This window comes from Myxine glutinosa, chromosome 8 (genome assembly GCF_964187855.1).
Source record: "Myxine glutinosa chromosome 8, kmMyxGlut1.1, whole genome shotgun sequence".
Classification (NCBI taxonomy): Eukaryota; Metazoa; Chordata; class Myxini; order Myxiniformes; family Myxinidae; genus Myxine; species Myxine glutinosa.
The window spans coordinates 42,301,890-42,314,837 of NC_136268.1; the positions used below are offsets into that span (position 1 = coordinate 42,301,890).

A 12,948-nucleotide genomic window follows, 5' to 3' on the forward strand; every position below is an offset into this window, starting at 1 on the left:
TGTTGGGCGGCAGGAGGGTCACCTTGATGTTCGGATGAGCCACATCCAGGTTCGTGGGGTGGCCAGCAGCATTGCCCAGGAGCAAGAAAACCTTGAACACCAGGTTTTTGCCCACCATGTACCTCTACACCTGAGAGATGAAACAATTATGGAACCAATCCAGGAAGATTATTGCCATCACCAAGGCTTTCCTGTTGGCTCTCCAAAACACGGGCAGAGTTTACTTGTACTTGCCCTTGAGAGAATGCAGGTTCAGGGAACGGTACAACATAATGGGTTTCATCATGAAGTCTCCTTTTGCATTTGCACAGAGGAGAAGAGATACCCGGTCCTTGGCAGCCTTGAACCCGATGCTGTCTCCTCACGCTTCGAGATGAAAGTTCTCCCGGGCATCTTTTTCCAGAAGAGGGCGGTCTCATCAGTGTTGAACACCTGCTCTGGGAGGTATCCCTTCTCTTCGACCAGCCACGCAAGTTGAGCAGGGAATGCTTTTGCCAACTCGTGGTCTGCGGAGGCACGCTCCCCTGTGAGCTTAACATTTTTGAGACCATACCACTCTTTGAAATGATGGAACAATCCCCTGCTTGGAGTGAATGAAGTCGTGCTGCTTGTACCATCATTGCTCGACGCATCACTTGTGCTGGCATCACCTAGGCCAGACAGATGATCGTAAATTTGCTCAGCCTTTTCACGAATGAGAGGTCCACTCAAAGGCATAGTCTTCTGCTTGACTTGTCCTTGATCCATATGCTGAGAGCCTTCTTCGTCTTTTCTATGTGGACATCCGGAACATGGGTGACCACCTTCGTACTCGATACAGCCCTCGCTGAAACACTCTCACGAATCGCCTTCTTGTTCTTCCTTATGTAGCTAACGGTGGATTCATTGACGCCATAATGCCTGCCCACAGAGACCGCACTCTCTCCTCCACTTTCTGGCTCAGGCTCATCACTTTATTTTGCCTCTTGGGAGTCATGATTGAATGATGAGCAGAGCGAGAGTCAAAAACGCAGGTCAAAGCAACGGGACGAGAAGAATGATTGAGACCCAAGACACAGTCTGTTTATGTAGGAATGCGATTATTGTGGGTAGCTATGGGAGGGGTCAATACTCTGCCCAGCAATCATCCAGGCCCCAGCGCACAATCTTGATGCAGCTCCGGTGTTGGCGGGAAACCACTCGTCATTTTGGCACACGCGCACAAAGCCAGGCCTCGCTGCACAGTCCGTCTCGGGAAGGCAGGCGCACAGCTTGTCTCCCCAGCCTCGTCGGCCTCCGTTCTCCTCGCACGTCAAAGGATGGTGTCAACAAGAGTGTCGAGGACCAGGAGTGAGCGAGAGGCAGGAACGTCGAGGGACAGATCAAAGCATGAAGGGCGAAAGGCAAGAGAGAAAATGTCTGTCGTGGAGTTCTTTTATCATCGGGGTCGTGACATCATCAGTGCTTCTCCACCAATCAGCGTGCCACTTCTTGCTCGCCTCTGAAGTCATCGGTGATCCTTGCCAATTGGCGCTTTGCTTCCTCCTCGGCCTTCTTTCTACCAATCAGCGGGTAGCTTCTTGCTCCGCCCTGGCCAATCACGAGTCCCTTCTTACCCCGGCCTTCCCGTTGGTCAACTCCCGCCCAATAGCAAGTTGCTTCTTGCTCTGCCCTGGCCAATCACGGCTCCTCGGGGTGTGTCTTCGGCCTGCCTGTCTTCCGTGGCAATGCAGCTGGTGCGTCCAAATGGCCGTGCTCAGAACTGGCTTCTGGTTGGTTTTATGGTTATTATTTAGTGCAATTAATGGGCATTTCCTCACTAGTGTCAATGGTGCGGTGCCAAAAGAGACAAAGGGTAAATCACATAGGGTAAGACATACAAGGGATAATTTATCCTTATCCCCGAAGCTAAATAACATGCCCCGCCCCCTCGTAACGGGGACACGTATACAACTTATCCGACATTCGGCTAAACAAAACTTATTACATGGTGATGGTTCTTACCCGACATCTGGAGCATGATACTACACAAATCTAGCTGACTCTACATATCACTACCCGACAAACATAATACGATATATATCTCCCGGTGTGTACCCCGATTAAGAATAGGTACACCGTATCCGTGCGCATCGTGAGAGGCGACTAAGAGTTGGCGTCAGGAAGGGCATCCGGCCATAAAAACATTGCCTCAAACAGGGAACCATGATTGTCATGGGGCCCGCAAGGCTAACCCCCGCTCGAGCGGGGAAAATGGCCTTAAAAATGATCATTCATTATGTATATATATATATAAAATTATATATATATATATATATATATATATAATTATATATATATATATATATATATATATATATATATATATATATACGTATATATATATATATATATATATATATATATATATATATATATATATATATATATATATACAGTCATGTGAAAAAGTAAGTACACCCCATGTAAAGTTTTGACTTTTTCAACATATTTCAACATACAGCTATTTGATCTTCATTTCAACAATATTGACAGATAAAGGTGATATAATATAACAAATATCATGAAACATTTACATTTTGTAGTCCATTGTATAATTTAAATAAACATAAATGCAAATTTCGCATGTGGAAAAAGTAAGTACACCCCTACATTTGTCACTACTTCAAATACCTAAAATTAGAATCAGGTGCACCAGCTCAGGTGCAAATGATTAGAACATCGTTAGAGAGGATCTTGGAGGAACCTGTCTTATTTAAACCTCAGACATTTAGTTTGGTTTGCTCTTTGTTGTTGAAGTGTGCGGCGTCACCATGCCTAGATCAAAAGAGCTCTCTGAGGCCTTCAGAAAGAAGGTTATAGATGCCTACAAGTCTGGGAAGGGATTTAAAAAGATCTCCAAACAATTTGAAATCAATCATTCGACTGTCCGGAAGATCATCTGCAAGTGGAGAAGATTCCAAACAACTGCCAACTTGTTCAGGCCAGGCAGCCCCAGCAAGTTCAGCCCGAGAGCAGACCGCAAGATGCTGAAAGACGTCTCTAAGAACCGCAGAATGTCATCACGGGACCTACAGGTAGCTGTTGCCACTGTTGATGTCAAAGTGCACGAGTCTACCATTAGAAAGAGGCTGCACAAATTTGATCTATATGGGAGGTGTGCCAGGAGGAAACCTTTGCTGTCCAGAAAGAACATCAGGGCAAGACTAAAGTTTTCCAATGAACATCTCGGCAAAGACCAACACTTTTGGAACAATGTGCTCTGGACAGATGAGTCAAAGGTAGAGCTATTTGGCCACAGTACCAGAAGACATGCTTGGCGAAAACCAAAGACAGCATTTGACCACAAGAACCTGATACCAACTGTAAAGCATGGTGGTGGAAATATTATGGTTTGGGGCAGCTTTGCTGCATCAGGGCCTGGGCAGCTCACCATCATAGAATCCACTATGAATTCTTCATTGTACCAGAGGGTGCTTGAGGATAATGTGAGGCCATTTGTCGGAAAGTTGAAGCTCAACCGAAGGTGGACTTTGCAACATGACAATGACCCTAAACATACCAGTAAATCCACCAAGGAATGGCTGAAAAGAAAAAATGGAGGGTTCTGGAATGGCCAAGTCAAAGCCCGGATCTAAATCCCATCGAGATGTTGTGGGGGGATTTGAAACGAGCTGTGCATGCAAGAAACCCCTCAATCATCGCACAGCTGAAAGAATTCTGCATGGAGGAGTGGGAAAAAATTTCTCCCAGTCGATGTCAGAGACTGGTAGACAGTTATAAGAAATGCCTACTTGAGGTTGTTTCTGCCAAAGGGGGCAATACCACCTATTAGAGCCAAGGGTGTACTTACTTTTTCCACATGCGAAATTTGCATTTATGTTTATTTAAATTATACAATGGACTACAAAATGTAAATGTTTCATGATATTTGTTATATTATATCACCTTTATCTATCAATATTGTTGAAATGAAGATCAAATAGCTGTATGTTGAAATGTGTTGAAAAAGTCAAAACTTTAAATGGGGTGTGCTTACTTTTTCACGTGACTGTATATATATATATATATATATATATATATACAAACAACAACAACAGGCATTTTAAGGCCATTTTCCCTGCTAGAGCGGAGGTTAGCCCTGCAGGCCCCATGAGAATCTTCTCCATTTTGCCTTATTTTCTACATCTCCCCTTGTTAATGCTCTTGCCCGTATACTTCTTCCACAACCTTTAGCCAAGTCTTTCTCGGTCTTCCCCATCCTCTACTTCCTTCTACATTCATTTCCATCACTCTTCTCAACCAGTCACTTTCATCCTTCATCAACACATGACCAAACCATCTCGACCTGTTTCTCTTCACAGCATCCATCACAGGCTCTATTCCCATCATCTTTCGCAATTCATCATTTGTTTTCCTCTCTCTCTCAACGATACACCACCGCACATCCACCGAACCATTCGCATTTCCACCCTTTCCTGCCTTCGTTGATCCTCTACGTTCATTACCCATTTCTCGCTCCCATAAATCATAACACGTCTCACACATGCAGCATACACCTTTCCCTTCAGCTTCAACGACACTACCCTGCTCGTCAGCACGCCACTCATTCCCCGAAACTTCTTCCATGCACATCTCACTCTAGCAGCCATTGCCGAGTCTGATCCACCTTCTCCATTCAGCATGTCTTCCCATCGGTATCCTTCCCGCATTTATTCTTCCACCATTCTGCTCCCCCATCAGTCTCCTTCTTCATTCTTCTCTCTCTCGATCTCAGCACCTCTTGTTGCACCATCTGCACCACCAACCGCCAGCACCTGATCAAGTCGCCACCTGTATCTTCCTGCTGCCAATGCTACTGAGCATGCACTCAGTGCATGCTGCACCGTTCCCAAACCTCCACACAAATAACATCTCTCCTCCTGCAACAACCCCCACAATCTCGAGTTTACTGGTGACTGAAGCACATCATACGTTGCCCGTGACAGGAATCTCAACAATATTGGCTCCATCTTCCAAATCTCTTGCCACTTCAATGTCCTAACCCGCACACCTTCCCACCTAGTCCAAGCACCTTGCTGTGCCTGATGGATTGAATGTCTTGCTTGTCTTGTGCACACCTTGCTTGTCTTTACCACTGAATCACTCGAATCCCGCAACATCATGAACTCCCGCACCATCACCACCTTAAACGCCTCGGTTAATGATGTCAAGGGAAACCGGAGTTTTACACCCTGACCATAAAAGGCAATGTTCGTCAAACAGTGTGGCACTCCCAAGCACCTCCTCACAAACCCTCTCACAACAACCTCCATCGATATATGTATATATATATATATATATATATAAATATATATATATATATAATATCTATATATATATATATATATATATATATATATATATATATATATATATATATATATATATCGAGCTGTACACAGGTGATGAGTTAATGTGAATTATAGGTGATTGTCCTTAATGTCACTGCATGTTCATCAAAAGTTGCCTCAGGTTTGCCAGAAAATTGAGCGAATACCATGTCAGAGATGGTCATCAGTGACAATTGCGAGAATATCACCCCATGATCATCTTTGAGTGGGACATGGCGTACTTTCTGAACGAATCACCCTCAATTTAGCTGATTAAGAAATTGACATCACATCCACGTTTTCACAATATCAGTGGATTTTCTTCACTTTTGACATCCCCTAAAGTCAGGAGGAGTCAGATGGTTCCACAAAAATGGCTGTTTCTCAATCAATAAAAAGGAGCAGATTAGGCCGATTTTAAAAATCAATTTTAAATAGCAGAATTAAAAAGAAAACACAGCGAAAGATGTCAATGCACTTGAAAATAGTCTCAAATATACAATTCTGTGTCTATTTCACTGGTGAGAATTCACACAAATGTCAATTGCTCTTGAATAACCACTTCGGATTCACAAAGAGAAATATCCTCAGTGAAAGGCTGGAGTAAAGGTGGCTCTGATAAGTTCACAAATTCCTGGGCTCACCTTGAAGCCAGCAGCAGCAACCTCCAGCTGATACCCAAAGCGAGCTCCTTCAAGCAGTGCAATTATCTCTTGGCCAAGACTTGAGTAATGAGTCTCCAAAAAGAGAAGAACCACTGGAACGTTTCTATGAGTTCCCAGCTGCAAGAGAACAAAGGGTGTAAATGAATTTCAAAATATCATACATGCAGTCATCAAAATTACGAGACCCGCAAGTTAAAAAAGAGCAAAAGGCGCATCGACTTTAGGATATGCCAAAAATATGGTGTCAGCCTCTCAATTTTCAACGCCAGAGTGGCTTTCATCAGGGACTAAAAAAAAAAAAGGCTTCGTGCACTCGGATCTGAAATGTCCTCACAAAGAGGCAGAACAACACCTCACAAAGAGGCCTGCAAAAAAAAAGAAACCTGAGCAACCAGTCATATCATTACCTTTGTAGCTGAGGCCGAATAGAGTTAGGTGGCGAGAAGAGGGAGGAAAGGAGGGTGAAGCAAAATTTTGTGGGAGTAGGAGGGAGGGAAGTGAAGGAAAATTGTGTGGGACCAGGAGGGAGGGAAGTGAAGGAAAATTGTGTGGGAGAGGGCAAATAATCATCCCACATTATATATCTTAAAAGCCGAAAATAAGTTTCTCACCCATGTCTGAAATGGTCACCATGTTTGGATGGAAGGCAGCTAATTGGGGCTAGTTGGATACTTACTGCATATTATGCAAAGTGCCAGAACGTGCATTATTTCTTGTTTTGATATCAATTGGGAATTGAAAGATTGTATTTCCTACTATGTTGGCCTTCTGTGCATGAAAATAATGTGGTATAGAAATTTCAGGGAGATTGGCCGAGGGTGTTGGAAAGGTATCTATCTATAATTCCAGTAATCTCTGTGTGTGTGTGTGTGTGTGTGTGTATGCGACCGCTGTTTCTCGACAACTACCGGTCCGATATACTTGAAACTTGCCAGGTATATTGCTGGGGACCCGAGGATGTGCCTTTTCAAGGTTTGAAATTAATCGGACAAGTAGTTACCGAGCTATGGCGATTTCTTTACCAAACTCCGCAAGCCGTTCGCTTTGGACCAAACCATTGCATGTAAATAGAGGGGGGGGGATTGTCACCGTACTCGCAAGCCGTTCGCTTTGGACCAAACCATTTCATGTAAATAGAGGGGGGGGATATAATTTTAGATATATATATAGTACGGGCATGCCCTAGTAAGGAACAAACACATTAGTACGGCACTCAGTGGAGCGCATACCTCTGCCAGGTTGAACAGTTTTTTTTAAGCGGTGAAGCCAATTCAATATTTGATATGTCCGTCCATCCAGCAAAAAATCGAAGAAGAAGAACCTTTCTAACTCACCGCGTGTAATTCTAAAGTATTCTAAAGGGTAAAGCCAATGAGTTCTAAAGGGTAATTCCAATGGGTAATTCCAAAGGGTAATTCTAAAGGGTAATTCCAAAAGGTAATTCTAAAGGGTAATTCCAATGGGTAATTCCAAAGGGTAATTCTAAAGGGTAATTATAAAGCTCAGTGGAATACTGCTCTCCCCTCTGGGGTGGTGATCCTGCCTCACATCTATCTCGGCTTCACGCGGTTGAAACCAAAGCGTTCAGAATCATGGAAAATCTCCCACAATGAAGCTGATCCTGAGGGACTTTCTCCCTCTCACCACAGGCAGGTAGGTGGTCTTTCTGTCTTATACCGAAACCTCTCTGGCCTTGCTCCCCCTGCTCTGTCTGTGCTCTGTCACCCAAATATTCCTGCAGGACACACAAGATCTGCCTTTGGGCACAAGATCTGCTCTTTGGGTGAAACTGCCAAAATCAAGAATCTCTGCTCACCTTGACTCCTCTTTTCTCCCGCCTCTGGAACAAACTCCCACCTTCTCCTCAATCCCTCTCCTCCCTCCAGGTCTTTAAAACAGCTGTTCACCACCATCTCTTATCTTCCCCCATCCAAAACCTTGATCTTTTCTACTTCCGTTAAAACACCACAAATCCGCCTCTTTCAATCCCCACCTTCTCTCCTGAAATTCCTAGTAGTGTTCATTTGCTTTACACCGTGTACCCCTCCCTCCTCCCCCAGCCCTCCCCCTTCCACAGATCTACCGACATCCCTGTTCTCTTCTGTTGTTGTGTTTGTGTGCTTCCCTCTCTCTCTCCCCCTCATGTCTCCTGCTCCCTTCATTGCATGTTTTATGTGTCTGTGCATGTTTTCATGTTCAATTTGTAAGCTCTTACATGAGCCTCCATTCTGTACACAAAAAAAGTGTAATTTTAAAGGGTAACTCTAAAAGGTAATTCTAAAGGGCAATTCTGAAGGGTAATTCTAAAATCTAAAGAGTAATTATGAAGGGTAATTCTGAAGGGTAATTACAAAGGGTAATTCTAAAGAGTAATTCTGAAGGGTAATTCTAAAGGGTAATTCTAAAGGGTAATTCTAAAGGGTAATTGCAAAGGGTAATTATAAAGGTTAATTCTGAAGGGTAATTCTAAAGGGTAATTCTAAAGGGTAATTCTAAAGGGTAATTCTAAAGGGTAATTGCAAAGGGTAATTCCAAAGGGTAATTCTAAAGGGTAATTCTAAAGGGTAATTGCAAAGGGTAATTCTGAAGGGTAATTACAAAGGGTAATTCTAAAGAGTAATTCTGAAGGGTAATTCTAAAGGGTAATTCTAAAGGGTAATTCTAAAGGGTAATTATAAAGGTTAATTCTGAAGGGTAATTCTAAAGGGTAATTCTAAAGGGTAATTCTAAAGGGTAATTCTAAAGGGTAATTCTAAAGGGTAATTCTAAAGGGTAATTCTAAGGGGTAATTCTAAAGGGTAATTCTAAAGGGTAATTCTAAAGGGCAATTCTGGAGGGTAATTCTAAAGGGTAATTCTAAAGGGTAATTCTAAAGGGTAATTCTAAAGGGTAATTCTAAGGGGTAATTCTAAAGGGTAATTCTAAAGGGTAATTCTAAAGGGCAATTCTGGAGGGTAATTCTAAAATCTAAAGAGTAATTATGAAGGGTAATTCTGAAATCCCCCTACCCTCCCCGGCAATGCCGGGTACTTCCCCCCCCCCTCTTCTCCCCTCCCCCCTCTCCTCCCCTCCCCCCTCCCCCTCCCCTTCTCCCTCCCTCCCCCCTCCCCCTCCCCCTCCCACTCCCCCCCTCCCACTCCCCCCTCCCCCTCCCCCATAACCTCTTCCCCTCCCCCCTCTCCTCACCTCCCCCCTTCTCATCCCTCTCCCCTCCCCCTCCCCCTCTTCTCCCCTCCCCCCCTCTTCTCCCCTCCCCCCCTCTTCTCCCCTCCCCCCCGTTCCCCTCCCCTCCCCTTCCCCCTCCCCTCCCCTCCCCCGCCCGGCAATGCTGGGTACTTCTGCTAGTCTATGATAAAACATGTCTTAAGCGAAGACACTGGCAGGACCTCGACAGTTACTCCACCCTCCAAGATGGGTAATTCTAAAGGGTAATTCTAAAGGGTAATTCTAAAGGGTAATTCTAAAGGGTAATTATAAGGGGTGATTCTAAAGGGTAATTCTAAAGGGTAATTCTAAAGGGTAATTCTAAAGGGTAATTCTAAAGGGTAATTCTAAAGGGTAATTCTAAAGGGTAATTCTAAAGGGTAATTATAAAAGGTAATTCTAAAGGGTAATTATAAAGAGTAATTCTCATGAGTTATAAAGTGTAATTCTAAAGAGTAATTCAAAAAAGGTAAATCTAAATGGTGATGGTAAAAATCACAGAAACGTCGGAAAGCATCCGTAAATGAAAATTTATATAAAAAAATGCAAACGTATATGTCAAAAAACCCTCTATGAATAGTTATCGTTTGAAATTTGTAATTTGTTCAACTGTAAACTGTGAAATAAACATGACAATATTTTCTGTAAAATGATAAAAAGAAACAGCGTCCATAAATGAAAATTTACGACAAACAATGTAAACACTTCCGAAAAAAAACAACCTCAATCGATATCTTGCCTTTGAAAATTGTAATTTCTATAACTGTAAACTGTGAAATATAAATCTCAATGAAAATTGACGTAAAAAATCGTAAACGCATCCCTAAAATAAATAAATAAATAAGTAAACCTAAATTGATATCTATCAGAAGAAGGTTGGTGATGCTTGCCTATAATCATAAAGTTTATATTTATTATGTACCTACGTACAAAGCACGGATTCTTATTGCCTACATAATGTGTATGTACACCCCACGAGTATGTACAGTGCATTCAGAAAGTATTCAGACCCCTTCACTTTTTTCACATTTTGTTATGTTGCAGCCTGATGCTGAAATCGTTTAAATTCATTTTTCCCCTCATCAATCTACACTCAATACCCCATAATGACAAAGAGAAAACAGGAATTTAGAAAGTTTTGCAAATTTATTAAAAAGAAAAACTGAAATATCACATTTACATAGGTATTCAGACCCTTTGCTATGACACTTCAAATTTAGCTCAGGTGCCTCCCATTTCTCTTGATCATCTTTGAGATATTTCTACACCTTGATTTGAGTCCACTTGTGGTAAATTCAATTGATTGGACATGATTTGGAAAGGCACACACCTGTCTATATAAGGTCTCACAGCTGACAATGCATATCAGAGCAAAAACCAAGCCATGAGGTCGAAGGAACTGCCTGCAGAGCTCAGAGACAGGATTGTGTCGAGGCACAGATCTGGGGAAGCCTACAAAAAAAATTCTGCTGCATTGAAGGTTCCCAAGAACACAGTGGCCTCCATAATTCTTAAATGGAAGAAGTTTGGAACAACCAGGACTCTTCCTGGAGCTAGCCGCCCGGCCAAACTGAACAATCGGGGGAGAAGGCCTTGGTAACAGAGGTGACCAAGAACCCGATGGTCACTCTGGCTGAGTTCCAGAGATCCTGTGTGGAGATGGGAGAAACTTCCAGAAGGACAACCATCACTGCAACACTCCACCAATCTGGGCTTTATGGCAGAGTGGCCAGACGGAAGCCTCTCCTCAGTGAAAGACACATGAAAGCCTGCTTGGAGTTTGCAAAAAAGCACCTAAAGGACTCTCAGACTGTGAGAAACACGATTCAGTGGTCTGATGGAACCAAGATTGAACTGTTTGGATTCAATTCTAGGCGTCATGTCTGGAGGAAACCGAGCATCACCTGCCCAATACCATCCCAACGGTGAAGCATGGTGGTGGCAGCATCATGCTGTGGGAGTGTTTTTCAGCAGCAGGGACTGGGGGACTGGTCAGGGTTGAGGGAACAATGAACGGAGCAAAGTACAGAGATATCCTTAATGAAAACCTGAAATAGAGCGCTCAGGACCTCAGACTGGGCCGAAGGTTCACCTTCCAACAGGACAATGACCCTAAGCACACAGCCAAGACAACGCAGGAGTGGCTTCGGGACAACTCTGTGAAGGTCCTTGAGTGGCCCAGCCAGAGCCCTGACTTGAACCCAATCCAACATCTCTGGAGAGACCTGAAAATGGCTGTCCACCAACGGTCCCCATCCAACCTGACAGAGCTTGAGAGGATCTGCAGAGAAGAATGGCAGAAAATCCCCAAATCCAGGTGTGAAAAGCTTGTCGCGTCATACCCAAGAAGACTCGAGGCTGTAATCGCTGCCAAAGGTGCTTCAACTAAGTACTGAGTTAAGGGTCTGAATACTTATGTCAATGTGATATTTCACTTTTTTCTTTTTAATAAATTTGCAAAACTTTCTAAAATCCTGTTTTCTCTTTGTCATTATGGGGTAATGAGTGTAGATTGATGAGGGAATAAATGAATTTAAACGATTTCAGCATAACGCTGCAACATAACAAAATGTGAAAAAAGTGAAGGGGTCTGAATACTTTCTGAATGCACTGTATATACAGTGCCGAAAGAAAGTTTACACCCCCTTTCAAAATTTTCACCTTTTGTTGCCTTATTGCCTGGAATTAAATTGCATTAAATCAGACTTTTTCCACCTTTATTTGCACATCGTAACCCACAACTTCTACGTGAAAAACAAATTCTACAAATTTCAGAAAATTAAATAAAAATACAAAACTAGATATCTTGGTTGGATAAGTGTCCACCCCCTGAGTTAATATTTGGTGGAAGCACATTTGGCAGCAATTACAGCTGTCAGTCTGTTGGGATAGGTCTCTCCAACTTTGCACACCTTGGTTGGGCAATATTTGCCCATTCTTCTGTACAAAACTGTTCAAACTCAGTCAAGTTGTGTGTGGAGCGTTGATGGACAGAAATCTTCAGGTTATGCCACAGATTTTCGATTGGATTTGGTCAGGGCTCTGACTGGGCCACTCAATGACATTCATCTTTTTGTTCCTTAGCCCCTCCAGTGTAGCCTTGGCTGTGTGCTTCGGGTCGTTGTCATGCTGAAAGGTAAACTTCCGTCCCAATTTCAGCTCTCTTGTCGAGGGCAGCAGGTGTTCCTCTAGAACTTTTCTGTATTTTGCTCCATCCATTTTCCCTTTTATCTTGACAAGTACCCCAGTCCCTGCTGATGAGAAACATCTCCATAACATGAACCTGCCACCACCATGCTTCACAATAGGGATGGTGTTCTTTGGGTGATGTGCTGTATTGGGTTTGTGCCAAATGCAACGTTTTGCATTTAGGCCAAAAGGTTCCATCATGGTTTCTTCGGACCACAAAATGTTTTGCCACATGGATTCAGAATATCCGGAGTGGTTTTTTGCATTCCTCAAATTGGACTCAAGGTCGTCTTTTTTGAGTAATGGCCTCCTTCTTGCCACCCTACCATACATTCCAGACTTGTGGAGTGATTGGGATATTGTTGTCACATGCATCCAGTGACCAGTCTTTGCCATAAAGTCCTATAGCTCTTTCAAAGTTGCCATTGGCCTCTTGGTGGCATCTCTGATCAGTCTCCTCCTTGCTTGGTCATCCAGTTTTGAGGTAAGGCCTGATCTCGGCAGGGTCTTGGTGGTACCATATGTTGTCCACTTCTTTA

General features: G+C 43.2%; 1 protein-coding gene across 1 annotated transcript in view; it reads right to left on the reverse strand.

Annotated features, from left to right (window-relative positions):
• Positions 1-12,948, reverse strand: part of LOC137432431 (bifunctional heparan sulfate N-deacetylase/N-sulfotransferase 2) — a 493,706-nt gene that overhangs the window by 465,606 nt on the left and 15,152 nt on the right. The window contains exon 2 of the mRNA XM_068124366.2: positions 5,996-6,133. Within this exon, the coding sequence (XP_067980467.2) occupies positions 5,996-6,133 (138 nt within the window). The remainder of the gene's footprint in view (positions 1-5,995; positions 6,134-12,948) is intronic.